Source organism: Limulus polyphemus, unplaced genomic scaffold (genome assembly GCF_000517525.1).
Source record: "Limulus polyphemus unplaced genomic scaffold, Limulus_polyphemus-2.1.2 Scaffold1490, whole genome shotgun sequence".
In the NCBI taxonomy this organism is placed as follows: Eukaryota; Metazoa; Arthropoda; class Merostomata; order Xiphosura; family Limulidae; genus Limulus; species Limulus polyphemus.
The window spans coordinates 186,452-201,904 of NW_013667100.1; the positions used below are offsets into that span (position 1 = coordinate 186,452).

The following is a 15,453-nucleotide window of genomic DNA, read 5'->3' on the forward strand; positions in this document are numbered from 1 at the left end:
CGTTTTTGCTGTATTCAATTACAGACAAGCAAACAAATAAATAAACAATCTCAGAGTTTTAGTAGTATATAGATAGATTTTACTTATAGCCTTCTCTTATTTCCTTTCATTTTAACGGCTTAAAATTTACAAAACCAAATCTTAAAAAAGAACAAATATATGTGCTAGACCTAGCTGAAAAACTATATAGGACCGAATACTTTTCTGCAATAAAAAAATAAATAAGCACTACACCATGTTGCCCCGCTCACACTAAATTATTAGTTGTTTCCTCTCGTGCATTTCGAGTAAATGTAGTTGACAAATTATATGATAATATAAAACTGAAAACCGAGTTAACGTTTTCAACTACAGAAAAATCTAGTTGATAATAAACAAGTTTACTATTATACGAATACAAGTGTTGAGAGTAAATAGAAGATCTTTAAATGCTTCGTAAGAATAGATTAGAAGAAGAGCTTACATTCATGAATAGCACAATATTAAAAATCAGTTTGGTCTTACTTACACAACAATGTTTCTCTTTATTTCTTTTCCAGTGTTTTTTTGTTATTTTTGTTTCACTACTTGGTACGAGCCTAGCATGACCGCAGATCTTCGGATTCAAAGACAAAATATTCTAGGTGTAAAAAAATCAAAAACAAAAGACAATTGACTATACAGAGTTTTTTTTTCTCGAAACCTACTAACCAAAACACTAAATGTATATACCGTAAGCATGCCACACCCTTCAACTGATTGTATTCCCTTTCAATGGCTCAGCCATAAATACTATTCAAGCATTTTAAGTCGAAAAGAGAAAAAGCAAGAAAAATGGTATGAAGTGAAAAGTAACCTTTTGGGATTAAAATAAAAGGGCAGCAATAAAGACTGTACATTAAATACATGTGCAATTTTTAAATATGCATAAAAACTAAACATTAATTTTAAGTTTATAATTGAAATAAAACTAGTTTATAAATCGACATCTTTTATAAAACATCTTGAAGAGAAGAATACAGTACCACTTTATGGATGTGATAATCTAACAAAGACGTTAATTTTGAATTATACACGATTATTTTGATGGTATAGGGACAGTAAACTATTTTTTTATATTTTGGATTTCAGGTGGAAATAACAATAACAGCAAAATATCAAATAGACTTCAGTTTTGTTTGTAAATAAGGGTTCAGTTTTATGAATACATGTTACTTTAAGTCGTTTTTTGACATTAATTCGTTCAAATAACTATTATTAAGTTTGTTTCCATTAAACTTATTTGTCAAGCAATGAAGTTTGCACCTAATTTCGTCTTATTACGGGACTTAACAAGTCTAAATTACACTGTATATATCTTAATAGTCATTACAGAGGTTTTTTTCCAATACTGTCTACAGCTGATTCCGAGAAGCTTTAAATTTAAGATAATTCTGTACTTGCATTGAGTCTTCTATTCGTACTTCAGCCAAGTGGAAAAAAACAAACCGAATTGCACGTGACTTACATGTGTTGAATTTATTCTCAATAGTGGCCATGAAGGTCACGTGCTACTTTCACGCTTTTGAAGAGCAGCTGTGAAGGTTTCATCATCAACAAACCTTACCTTACCTGTTAATAAAATCGTATTTTTGACTTAGAAAGAAGCCGCTGAACTTTCTTAAGTACTTGGCCCACCATATTATTCACTTCAAACACTTGTTATATGATTGTATTATTTTATCTGAATAATGCATGTTTGGTAAAAAAATAAAACTTCAGTCATATGTAAACGACCTTTTATGTGAATATATGTGTCAACAACTAGTTTAAGACGATATTTTATGTAAAATATTTTTATTTTTAAATTAGCGATTTTTTTAATACATACAGTTTCTTTCCACAATAACAAAATGTGAAAATAATGGTTTATAAATAGTAAATAAATAAATAAATAAATAAAGCGAACCACAAATCACATATTATAGCAGTGTAAAAAGCAAGTGACTAATCTGAGAAAAATATCAAAATTTAAATCAAATATAAAAGGCATATACTTTTTATACGATTCTTACCTCAATATCTGGAGTGTCTTTACTAACCATAGAACATCTTTGTTTTCGCACTTCCATTATAGATGAATACCTATTGTTACTATAAACAGGGTTGAGAATAGGCGTTAAAAGTACAAGAGAGTAAGATTAGACGTATAAGAAATACGGACAGTTAGCTTACTGCTTATCTCGCTAATAAAAGGTGCCCTGCTAGAGGGCACTGTTTGGCGCCATCATATATATATATTATATATATTTAGCTATATTTAATTAATTAATTTTTGTCGCAAAATGCGTAAAAAGTCATACAGCGGTTGTGTAGAGATTACTTATTAAATGCTTTGGCAAAAACCTTAATTTGTTTATGCATTCAAAATTTTTGTCTTTTCAAATAATTGATTTTAATTTTATTTTATAGCCTTTAACAACTTTGTAGCTGTAATCAATTCACTATATATATTTATTATTCTACCCATATTTATATTACCCTATTATTATATCTCCTCATATTTATATCATTTTTCTGCATATTACCATTTCTAATCATTCTAAATTTTATCATTAATTATGTTTTCTATTTCTGAACTAAATTCTTCTCCAGAAATGTATTTCGCAAATCAAGGCAAACCACTAGGGGTCTGAGACTACTGTTCGTCAGTAATAACAAACGGGGATCCTTGGTGGCCATACTTCGGCAATAACGACTTTACATTACACTGGCTGTCCAACTTCTATATCCCGATTGAAACACATTCTAACTGCTAAAGCAGGGAGAAAATAATTCTTCATTCTTTTTTAGTTTGTAACCTTGGCTTGAGGTGACGTGTAAAGCAATTTCATAATTACTTTCTTTATGTTTACGAGGACATTAAATAAGGGCAAAACATCTGCACAAATAATATAGAATATACTTTTGAACAATCCCGAATAAAAAATTCAATTGCCACGATTCTCTACCCCACTTTTTACCTCAGGGCCTTCATAGGTCTAAACCTTAACATTTAGCTTTTAAGTAACTGAAATTAACATGTTTAGCTAATGTAGTTTTGGTTTCTAGACAAGACTCAATGGCCATGTGAAAACTTTAATATCTGATCAATTTTCAGAGGCAATACATTACCTACATAATGCTGAACAATGTCAAAACGTAGTTCTGACACATTCTGTTCCTATGCGATTATATAATGACTGTGGTTGTCACGTGCTTTGCTGATTGGTATCTTCAAAATTCTTTGAATGTAACGTACTCAACACTCTGTGTGTTTCAAATGCGTTCTTTTGGTCTATATATTTAACAACTTGTAATATGCCAGTTATTCAGGTGTATGTGCAGTTTTCTCAGAATACTTGGCCCATAAAGTCATTAAATTACTTTCTTTCTTGCTACCTACTGTTCTGTATCCTTCCCCTAATATATTATCTGGTCTTTTCATGCGAGAAGAAGCTGTAAACATATATCTTGAGTATGAAAGTAGATAGTGGTTTCCTCCAGTGTTAAGTCAGGTAATATATCGAGGTTACAGCCTCCATTATTTCATATTGGGAATGACAAGTCTTGTGGGTACTGGGTAGCGCTAGTCTCTCTGGGTAAGCCTTAACCTTATGTTAGCAATTTCACTAATTATCTTATGGGGTATGTCAATCTGAAACCAATCTTAAGTTTTGGATCTAGTTTTTCAGTAAAAGAAGACCGTTCGATGTATCACGTAAATATACACGTTGTCTTTATGATATAAATAAATAATGTTCATTGTGCAATTGTTTCCAGCCTCTTTATTAATTTATCATGAGCCCAGAATTACTTTCTAATAAATATCTTGGTCGAATTTCTTGTTATTCTGCGGACTTACAAGGTTAAAATCGGGTTTCGATACTCGCAGTGGACAGAGTGCAGATAGCTCATCGTGTCGCTTTGCGCTCCACCTTAAACATACAAATAAAAATTATGCGAACCTGTTTTGTTACGCTAAGAGAAATGAGTTCGACTCTAAAATTCCACGTAATTTATAAGCCTTCGTCGATCGTTTCGACATTATAATTTAATCGATTTTATTAATTATTGACTTAGTTAAATTGTGAAAGTAATTATACTTATTTTTCAATTGATGTTTATTTTATTTTTGCCGAGTATTTCGTATTAGGCATAATTTGGAAAATATTTAACGACATAAAAACTATAAATACGTAAATGTGAAATAAGTACATTTTGTGGTTGCATAGTGTTCTATGATTTGGATGCAAAAATACAGGCTATCTGTAATAGAACCTACAAAGATGCTTTTATAATTATGTTTCATATAAATTAGGAATATACTTTAAATAATACAGTATTGTAAAACTTTTACTAAAAGTGCAATGTATTGTGAATTATGTTTCAAATTCAAGACATGTGATCGAGTCAATATTGGTCCATTTTGTTTATCATAGAAATTTAGTTAATTTTGCGTATACGAATGTTTACGGGTTCAGAAAAGGGAAAATCGTAACTTCATCAACAGATATTTTTGCCGCTAGCTAGGCAGTTTATTGTCTCTGACGTAAAACGGTTACTGCTTGGTTTATCAATGGCGTCTGTCGAAGCCCAGATTAGAAAATGTAGGAAAAAAATTCGACAAATAGAACATTTAGAATCTCTTAAACGACCACTAACCACTGAAGAAAAATTGAAAGTAAGGCGTACATTAATACAGTTGTTGCAATTTACAGACTACTACATTCTGTAAGTGTAACTTAGCCTACAATACTTCTGTCAAGTTCTGAGACTTGGATACTAGTATTACTGCGTTACGATAACACCGAACAGTATATAGTATACTCTTCAGTGTTATTTCTGTAGTACGTAGTAGCACTAAGTTACTGTGTTGTTACTTTACACTTACAGTTAAAAAAATATATATATAGCTCAGTGAGATATTAACTAATTAAGTTCATCACCTAACTATGGATCAAATTGACCAATACCAAAATGTAAAGTGGTAATTCCAATTTAGTATTAATTTATAGTTATACAGTAATTTGTAAATTACATGGGACAGTTACCATTAATAAAAGTTTAAAACTAAAAGGAGTGTGTATAATAACATTAACAGTAATACAAATCATATATTTTAGCAAACCTGTATTCCAAAATTCAGTCTGAATATCAATTTCTAAAAATCAGTGTAGCAGAATATCCTTTAGCATAATGAGCACATTTGAGATATTTCTCCACAACTAACCATGAATCAAAATCCAAAGTAGCCTTTCACATTCATTTACCTATACATAAAGCTTAAAAAAATATAAGGGATGGAGTGCAAAGTTCAGAAAAATATTGTTCAAGAAGGCATTATGGAAAATATGAGATGTTCCCTTATAGTACCATGCACCTTTTTGAAGTCAATGGTTATTACATGGGTAAGCATCAGGTGCTGGAGGTCCTTGATCCCTGTGGTGAACACAGCACAGATACTGAGATATCCATATGCTTAACAACAAGCAAACAAAACAAATAGGTGGTGGAAAGTGAGGAGGCTTTGGAAAAGTTTTGATTGTTAATCATTTAAGTAAGCTCGTACTGTGGGTTTAGACCCATAGTACAACAGAAACATTTCTCAACTTTGTAACTTCCAATGAAGAAAATTTTTTAGAAGAACAAGGTTGCATGCAAGCTTCCAAAATTCAAACCTACTGTTCCTAATATTGAATATAAATTTTTGAATTTTCATTCCATCACTCAAACAGTTCATCCATAGATTGAGCAAACCCACTTTTAAACATCTGTTTCTAGTCAAAGTTAAGTCTTCCTCATATGAAAGGAAAAATAGTTCAAAATTTTAGGAAGATTAGCTTTCTGTTGATCCAGTTCTTCTGTTTTATGAGAAAGTCAATATAAAAATTAATTATATAGCTTACTTTGATTTGATGCTGTTATTATTTACTAATGTAGTCTTCTGTTGATGCTGTGGTTCATGGCCCATTTCAGGATCAAGAAGATTAGTTGCTGTTGATATAGCTTTTCTGTTTTATGAGTAACCCAATAGAGAGTATTAAGTACATAGACTCCTCTGATTGGTAGTTATTATTATATACTCATAATTATAATACCTTAAGCCAGATATCATTCTAGTAGCTTTTCTTTGGACTCTTTTTTTTCACCATGTAGTTTTCTTTCATTCTTTTAAATATCATTTTAACAAAACATATAACTTAATGTTTTGGGACAACATGGGACCTGTTGGTCCATCTTTGCTGTTCCATCTTCTAAACCCAAATGAAAATAATTAAACAAAAATCTTAAAGCCAGCCCTTATCATTCATATACTTATCAAGCTTTTTCTTAAACTCACTTACATTTACTGCCTCTATATTTGTGTCCGCTAGTCCTATTATTCTCATTGTTAAATATGAAAAAAGATGATGCATGAATGCTATCAATTCCATTTACACTCTTAAACACCTCAGTCAGATCCCCCTAACTTTTCTTTTTTCAAGAGAAAACAGTTTGAGAGATTTCAGCCTCTCGTTGTATGACAACCCATCCATTCCAGGCAGCATTCTAGTAACCCTTCTCTGAACCCTTTCCAACAATTCAATTCCTAAGGTAAGGAGCCCAAGACTGAACACAATATTCCAAATGTGGCCTAACCATTGACTTGTACAATAAAATTATAACCTCTTTAGACTTGTATTCAATATCTCTGTAGATACAACCTAAAATCCTATTTGCCCTACCACTAGCAACAGCACACTGCTTGGATGGCTTTAGAGACTGATCAATTATTACGCCAAGGTCCTTTTCTTTCATAACACTGTTAAGGTTATTCCCATCCAAATTATACTTATAATTCAAACTCTGATAACCCACATGCATTATCTTGCATTTATTATAATTAAAACCCATCTGCCATTTATTTGCCCAACTTGCTAAATGATCTAAATCCTTTTGTAAATTAGTAGCATCCTCTTCACAGCAAGCAAAACTCAAGACCTTAATATCATCTACAAATTTAAGTAATTTATTGACTATACCTTCATCTATGTCATTGATGTAAATCAAAAAGAGCAAAGGTCCTAAGACTGAGCCCTGAGGTACTCCACTCGTGACATTAATCCAGTTTGACTGAACTCCATTTGTAAAAACCCTCAGCATTCTTCCATCCAGCCACTCTTCTATCCAATTTGCTAACTTATCCCCCACACCTATAGAGCTAATTTTTTTTACAAGCCTTTTATGTGGCACCTTGTCAAATGCTCTCTAAAAATCTAGATACACCAAATCTACACCCTTACCCTCATCTACATAAGCAGTAACCTTTTCCAAGAATGTTAAAAGATTTGTAAGGCAAGACTTTCCATTGTTATGCCCTGAATATTCTCATTTTTCCAACGTCCGCATTGCCTAAGCTATTACTGTAAATGTTTTTATTCCCAATTTCTCTTAGCACTATAAGTGTATAAACTATCTACTATGAATATCTTTAGAGCTTCTACAAATGTCTTACTACTTAGGCTACCTTTGTGAAGCCCATCTCTGGCATATAATTCACCCTTACACTTAAAACTAGCCCACCTGTTGCTCTCTAAGTAAATTCCTGGTAATCTTTCATTTAAGTCTTGAATCTTCCTGAGCAGTATTCCCATGTCTAGACTGAGAGAGTTATTACAAAAATGCCACTTGTTTTGATCTCTAAATCTCTGAAGGAAACTACTATACTTTTTTTTTAAGAAACTTCTGATTTACTTTGTCCAACGTAATTCTCAACAGCTAGTGCAGATAGCCCTTGTGTAGCTTTGCACAAAATTCAAAACAAACAAAGAAACCATATCTATGATAATAATCCACAATAATGTGACTGAAGATTGTTATTGGTAATTTTTGTAATGCCTGATCATCCTTGTCTCTCTGGCCTTAGCAACCAAGATGTATTCTAAGGAAGGTTGACCATTGGCTGATGGATCTGTTATGTTCAGAAACTGGCAAATCAGCATGGGTCATGGATTGTTTAAATGACCTTGTAACTTGCAGAAGTGAATGTTAATGTTTCCAATGGCAACTATGTTTTTCTATTACTGTTATTTTAAACTTCCTTAAACAGACATTTTGACTTCCTGATGTGACAGCTGCAGTTATACCCGTACAGTCATGAAATGCATTCAGGTAATCAAGAACTATTATTAAGGTCAAATGGTCAGTCACGTATTATACTAATTATCCAGTACAAAAACCAAGAGTATCATCTCTGCGGACAACAGTTGCACTCCATTCATGTGTGTGGTCATCTGAATATCAGCAGGAAAAAAAACCACTGCTGTGCAAAGTATTGATCAAATGTCTTGTCAGAAAGTAATGATGCATTTACAGATCAATACACTGCATAATTACTTGACCTATTGACACTTTAATTATATATTTATGTTTCCTAAATAGTGTATCTAACAGCAATCTATAAAACTTTGTGATGATGACATTTCCATAGGTATCATTTGATGTATCACAAGAATTAACATCATTCATTATAATGTTTGGAGCTACTTTCACAAAACTTAGTTTTTCTACTTATGGGTTTGGTTTATTGGGAATTTAGTAAAAGTTGTGAAGGATATGTGCTGCTATTGGTCTCAAAGTGACCACATCTGTCATGGCATTAACTTCTGGAATAATAATAATATCTTTGCCAAAATGTTCACTTAAAGTGAAACTAGATTGTTCTCATTCTGATCACTTAGAAACTTTTGTCTTTATCATAAGGTCCTGTATGGTTAATGATCACTTAGAAACTTTTGTCTTTATCATAAGGTCCTGTATGGTCAATGATCACTTAGAAACTTTTGTCTTTATCATAAGGTCCTGTATGGTCAATGATCACTTAGAAACTTTTGTCTTTATCATAAGGTCCTGTATGGTTAATGATCACATAGAAACTTTTGTCCTTATCATAAGGTCCTGTATGGTCAATGATCACTTAAAAACTTTTGTCCTTATCATAAGGTCAATTGTATGGTCCATTGTTCTTCATAATTTTCTCTGGTGTGTCGAACAACTTTTTGCAAAGCTTCTCCATTTTCATTTAATCAATCAGATCTTATCTTTTTGAAAGACTCGCTTTGTTTCTTTAAATCACTGTGGAGCTTTCACTACATGCTTGGTTGTAAACTCCATCAACAGCTTGTGACAAAGAGAAGTCTTTCATCATGTTTTGACAGTTCAATATTTCTTTCCTTGTATATCATTTGTACCAAATCCTGACAAATTAATGGTTCTATCCAGTATAAGTTTAAAACCTTTTTTTTTTTCTCTTCATACCTATAAGGTTGGTTACAGGGCAGACAGTTTTCTCTGAAATGAAATTGTATTTCTTCCTGAATTTCACTGTCAAAGGTCAACACTATTAGACCTTCTCTTATATTTAGCTGCTATATTTGTGCTTTTGTATAGCTTTGGTAACAATCTCTTTAACCAGGTTTAACATTGATATCACCATCACAGTCTTCTCTTGCTTGATTTATTCCCTACAGCTTCTTTTTCATTTGAAGGAGACTTGTTACATATTACTCCAGTGTTACATCTGAATTTCAGGAACTTCAAAAGCAAGAAGAACTGAAATATTAAATTATCATTACAGGTTACAGTGTTATAAAGATGACACGAAAAAGCTGACATGGTTAGTTAAAAATTGATGGATTTTTTTTCTTTTTTATATATTCCAGATATTATATCTATAGTTTTTGTTTAAAAACTTAGTTTTCCTGCAAAACGTAGATTGTCAAGCACTTTCACATAAGAAACAAGATTTCATTTTGTTTAAATGAGCTATAATTGAATAAAACAGTCTACTGAATAACAAAGATATACAACCTCTCCAGTTTCCTTATAGTTTGAATTAACTTTGACAATTAATTTCTACCAGTTGGACTTCTTAGTTCTTCTGACATGTTATTGTAGTTCGTTTGGGGTCATGCTTGGAAGATTAACCAGGAGAAGAGGGAGGGGCAAATAACCACCCTACTATTCTAAAGTGTAAAAGGTCAACTGTCTTAGGTTTTTTTCTTTCAATGGACATTTGTCTTGGCTTTGCTCTTTTAAATTTTGAATACTTTGGTTTTACAAAGTTCATTTAGGTCAAGGTAAATCACTCAAATTCTTTTGTGGACAAAAAAGTTTGAATTCTTTTTAAAAAGACCCCCCCCCCCCACCACACACACACTAGTGCTGGCTGTGCCCCTGATATATTTTTACTGGATGTGTATGACTGTTTGCTAACCACTTAATCTTTCCACCCCTAGTGGCACAGTGGTGTGTCTGCGAGCTTGTATTGCTAGAAACCGGGTTTCGATACCTGTGGTGGGCAGAGCACAGGTAGCCGTTTGTGTAGCTTTATGCTTAATAACAAACAACACCAGCTTAATCTTTCCACATTTTACTAACAGTTTTAAGCATCTAATTTAATACTTAATCACTTTTGAAATATTTGAGGCACTTCATCAAAGTCTTTCTAAAAGTTAAGATTTACAATTTCAACTGAAACTTCATCCTACTAAATATTTTGAAAAAATTATTCTGTCTAAAATCAGGATTGTTTGTGCACAAGGTTTTCATTTATAAGCTCGGAAGTTTTCACACCGTGTGTAACTATAACTGTTCACACCAATTACTTACAGTATACCTTTGAAAGGAATATTATATTTTGTTCACATTAACTCATTTACTTGTGCTTGTAATACATAAATGAGTTTTTGAAACAAAAACAAAATGTTTGTCTTATACACAGGTCACTAAAAAAGAAAGTACCAGATCAGAACTGAAAGACCTGCTTACAAAAATCTTGGATGAGACTGTTGGGAGTTCTTGCAAGTTGACATTAACTAGCTCAGTTTCTAGAAGTGCTCCGGAAAGTGTTCCTCCATTATCTCGTCCTTTAACCGGTGATCTTGCAGACCTTGAGGCAACCGGTCAATCGAGTAATGTAATAAAGTGTGAAAGGTACTCATTCCTGTATATAGAACATGATTACTTTTTGTATTATTTTTAGTCAATCGAGTAATGTAATAAAGTGTGAAAAGTACTCATTCCTGTATATAGAACATGATTACTTTTAGTATTATTTTTAGTCAATCGAGTAATGTAATAAAGTGTGAAAGGTACTCATTCCTGTATATAGAACATGATTACTTTTAGTATTATGTGGAATTTGATTCAGTCGTTTTTTTAGTATTCTCTGTACTGTACAAGAAAGTAAGTTATTTTAAAAAAGTTGCATTGAAGAAGAAAATGTAGCAGAAAAACATGAAATTATGTATTTCATAAATTTATTAACTGACTGAAAGTTGCCATTTTAACATTTCTTTCTGAGTGTTTGCCAGATGCCCTCTTTTTTAGTCTATAAGCCCAGCAAATAAAGCCAGCGATAGAGAGATATGTAGATAGATTGAAGAGATAGATAATTGAGTCAAGCGAACAGTAGGCACCATAAGTAAAGTGTGTGAATCACCGTGATTTATAGCGTGTGTTATAAAGGTTGTTAAGTTTAAAGTGACTGTGGAAATTCTATGTACTAAAAAGTTGTATCAAAAAAGAATAAACTAGTTTTAATTAAGAAAAGACTTGTATCACTGAAGTTCATCGGAAAGAATTTATACCGGAAATTAACAAACAAGCAGATACGTAACAATATTGAAGAAAAATAATGAATTTTATTTTTGTTTAACTATATAGGTTAGAAGAAAATCAGAACAGAGATAATGAAGCTAAGAGATCCAGGATTTCAACAGAAGTTCTTCCAGAAAACAGTGAACAGTCAACAGCATTATTGTCAGTCACATTCACCAATGGTAAGAACTCGTCTGATATTTTATGAGCATCATTTTAAGGGCTCAACAGAACAGCAATCTGGTGCACTATTAGTACTTCCTTTAGTAGATATCTTCGCATATCATTTGTCCAGAATTTTCCTTTAGACATTGAAAATTGAACGTGTGGAAGTCTGCAGGACATCCTTAGGTCTAAAGAATAATAATTATGTATTTCCATTTTTTGATGATCCTATTTTATTGCTGGAACCCAAAAAATTTTCAGTGTTTTTTAAACAAAATTTTGACATGGCCTTAACAATTTTAATTGCCTTTTGAATTGTTGTAGCTCATATGCAATGATTGTTAGAATAAATTGCAACATTTGCTAGTCATTCTCTGCTATTAATATAACAAGATGTTATATGTTTGTTCAGCTATTATGGTAGCTCCTCTGAGTATTCGGAATACATCAGCACTGTTCATAACATTTCTTAGACACATCCCAAACAACATTACAAACACACAGACAAACAAGGCAAACAGGAAATAGATGTCTAAACGAAATGATCTGGCTTGGAACATTCAATGTATTGCAATGTGACAAATTTTCATGTTTACAACAACAATTAACATTCAGTACAATATTCTGAGCCCTCCCAAATTTTGAATGGGACTTCTAAAATGAATGCTTTGGAAATCCCATACTTTCTGTTTTCCAAATTAGTGAAACAGGATTTATTCAATAGGTAAGTTAAACATATTACTGTTAAATTGCAAGAGAATAGTTTTAAACTGTATTAAAAACATATGACTAACCTGCACAGTTTTTATAATATATACAATGAATTGAGTAGAAATATTTTCTCAAAACCCAGAATTGTGTCTGCTGTTGGAGTAAAACTGGTTATGAAATGTAGATTTTGTTGTAGCTCCAGAAAGATGAGTTAAGTGCTGTAGGGGAACTTAGAATTTGTTTTAGGGAGGGCTACATAAGTTGGGGGAGTTGGTCTGAAGATGCTTAGGAATTAAGTTTTTCTCTTGCATGAGCAATGCAAGTAGCTGCCAGGTTATAGTAACACCATCATTTTCAGTGGAAATATGACTATGAAAAAACTAACCCAGAGTGAAAAACTGAAGATTTTAGAAGAGGAAGTAGGTACCTCACTAGTGGAGGTCAGTCTTCTTCCTCAGAGACAGTAACAGTTGATGAGGAAGTTATAGATAAAGATTTGGCCAATGACAGTGGTACACAATATACCAGTGAAAGTTCCTCATCTGACAAGAATGTATTAATTGGAAGAGGAACAGATAAATTTTACAAGAAGAGGAAAATGGAAAACCATATTCCTTTCAAGGACAAGATGATGTCTACTGCTGAACTTGAGAAGCCACAAATCATTATTTGTTATAACAAAACAGCAGATGAGCTGGATATACTTTTATTTCACTTACTATACCAAAAGAGTGACCCAGCATTAATCTTTGGCTACAATATGCTTTCATCATATAGTTATCTATCAATCCAAATTGGAATGAGAAAGAAAAAACACAAGTGAAGTCTATTTTTTCAGTTGTGACTGGGACTTGTTAAGGAGAAGTTAGAAAGCAAGAATTTCAGCCTTTGTCAAAAGAACCCCATCAGTCTATCAAATCGTTTCTATTTGAAAATGATGGAACAAAAATTGATTGTACAGCTAAAGGTTCTACAAAGTCTGCTTCACCTCTCAAGAAACATGGTAGTAAACTTCGTTTCAGATTCAAGGACCATAAGAGCAAATATTTTTGTGCTCTCTGCAAGAAAACAGTTTGTAGCAAGCACACTGTAATTATGTGAAACAAGAATTATGAAAGAAATTTTTAAATGTTCTTTTTAGAAGTATGTATATGTACTGTTAACTGGTTATTGTCTCAGGGAATTAATGAAAACTAGGATGTATTTTAAAGATGGTTCTACTGGACCCCAGGTGTGCATCAGTGTGGATGAGCATAGGGTGTGCAGGAGGGTTAAGATAAAAAGAACAATGCTTGCACATTTTATAGTCATCTGTTTACCTCTAAGTTATCTGTGTATATGCCTTATGTCTTTTAGTTACAGAAAAATATATGTGTATATGTAGATTTCTAAAGTTAAATGGAAGCAATGAAATAAAAGGAAATTACAGTAATGATGGTAAAAGACGATTTTATTGTTTATATAACACCTGGTTTTATCATTATATGTGATATAGATTGTTCATCAACTCTTCAGTCAACAGTGCCATCAACACCTTCTGAAACTACAGTGGGCAGTGAACAACAAGAAGAAGAAGAGTATAGAAAACTAGTTAATTCAAAGTTTCTAGTGACCTGTTTAGAGGGACACAGTGACATCATCTGGTCAGTTGCTGTTGAAAATAACTTCATACTTTCAGCAAGGTATGCTTAAAAGCCTTGTATATTCCATTATTTCATTCATGTTTTTTTGTTTTTAACTGTGAGTCCAGAACATGTAAGTAAAACATGCGAAAAAAACTTCTTCTGTGACAGCAAAAACTGTTGCTATGTTGCACATTTTTCTCGGTTTCTAAACATTTATATTTAGTTGTAACTCATGCTTTTGCTAGATCACTTTATTTTTTAGAATAGAGATTGTTTTTGAGTTTGTGAATGTCTTTTAATTATCAAGTATATTTAATTGGCCACATGTAGAACATGTGAACAAAATAAAAGAGCTGTTTAGTCCAAGAAATGATAAGGTGAGTGTAGAAAAGGGATTTGTTTTATGTTATGTATTTCAATTAATCTAGGCAGTGAATTAGTAAATATTCTATTGTAGATTAATCTACTGTATATCTGTTTAAAGTAATACTGTACTTGTATCATCATAATGTTTGAAAATATGCAGTTAGACTTTATGCAACTCGCATTTCTCGCAGTACTGTATGAGTTAATAACATAACAGGTTGAACTTTTTCTTTTTTATATTTACTAATATTAGTTACAAGATACACTGTGTTTAGAAGTTATTCTGTTTATTAGACGTCAAAAAATACGATGTATTCATAAATTTAATCATATGCCTTACTTTAGTTCTTAAAGCATTTGTTTTATCATTATTTCATTTTGTCATAAACACATGCTGTAGATATCAATAAAGCTTTAAAATTTACTAGCTTCTAAAAGGTAAACTACTATTCTTAAAAAAGGCATGCATCTAAGCTTCACTTCTGCCACATTTTTACATGAGGTAAAAGCAAATTTGTAGTCTTTGTGCCCCATATAAAGGACAGAACCCTTAGTTCATACAAACTTGGCAGAAAAAGATATCTGTATCACCCGTGAAATGGATCCCCACTCAAGGGAGTAGACTTGGATATCGGTTGTCAAGTTGATAAAGCTCGTGTGGGACAGCTGTTGTAGTAAACTTTCCTTAAGTTAGAGGATTCTGTGTATTTTTACAACCTTGGTAGATCTGCAGACCTCACATCTATGCTGATTCTGCATTTTCAAGCATATTTTTCACTCAGAATGCAGATCTTACTACCTGCATATATAAAAATACTGCAGATATTACTACCTGCATATATAAAATACTGCAGATCTTACTACCTGCATATATAAAAATACTGCAGATCTTACTACCTGCATATATAAAATACTGCAGATCTTACTACCTGCATATATAAAATAC

At 32.3% G+C, this 15,453-nt stretch overlaps 2 protein-coding genes across 5 annotated transcripts in view; one reads left to right on the plus strand and one right to left on the minus strand.

Annotated features, from left to right (window-relative positions):
* LOC106463815 (dihydropyrimidine dehydrogenase [NADP(+)]-like) overlaps positions 1-2,207 on the minus strand; it is a 52,568-nt gene extending 50,361 nt beyond the window's left edge. Inside the window, exons 1-2 of one of the 4 annotated variants that reach the window (XM_022391423.1) lie at positions 2,034-2,206; positions 509-619 (exon numbers count right to left, since the gene is read on the minus strand). In XM_022391423.1, the coding sequence (XP_022247131.1) occupies positions 509-619; positions 2,034-2,090 (168 nt within the window). In that variant the 5' untranslated portion in view covers positions 2,091-2,206. Of the gene's footprint in view, positions 1-508; positions 620-2,033 lie in introns of all 4 variants that reach the window. The other 3 variants (XM_022391421.1, XM_022391425.1, XM_022391422.1) reach the window with 3 other exon arrangements.
* Positions 2,208-4,459: 2,252 nt separating this feature from the next.
* The window catches only part of LOC106463816 (WD repeat-containing protein pop1-like), a 29,652-nt gene continuing 18,658 nt past the window's right edge, over positions 4,460-15,453 (plus strand). Inside the window, exons 1-4 of the mRNA XM_022391426.1 lie at positions 4,460-4,681; positions 10,763-10,974; positions 11,707-11,822; positions 14,012-14,198. Of these exons, the coding sequence (XP_022247134.1) occupies positions 4,577-4,681; positions 10,763-10,974; positions 11,707-11,822; positions 14,012-14,198 (620 nt within the window). The 5' untranslated portion in view covers positions 4,460-4,576. The remainder of the gene's footprint in view (positions 4,682-10,762; positions 10,975-11,706; positions 11,823-14,011; positions 14,199-15,453) is intronic.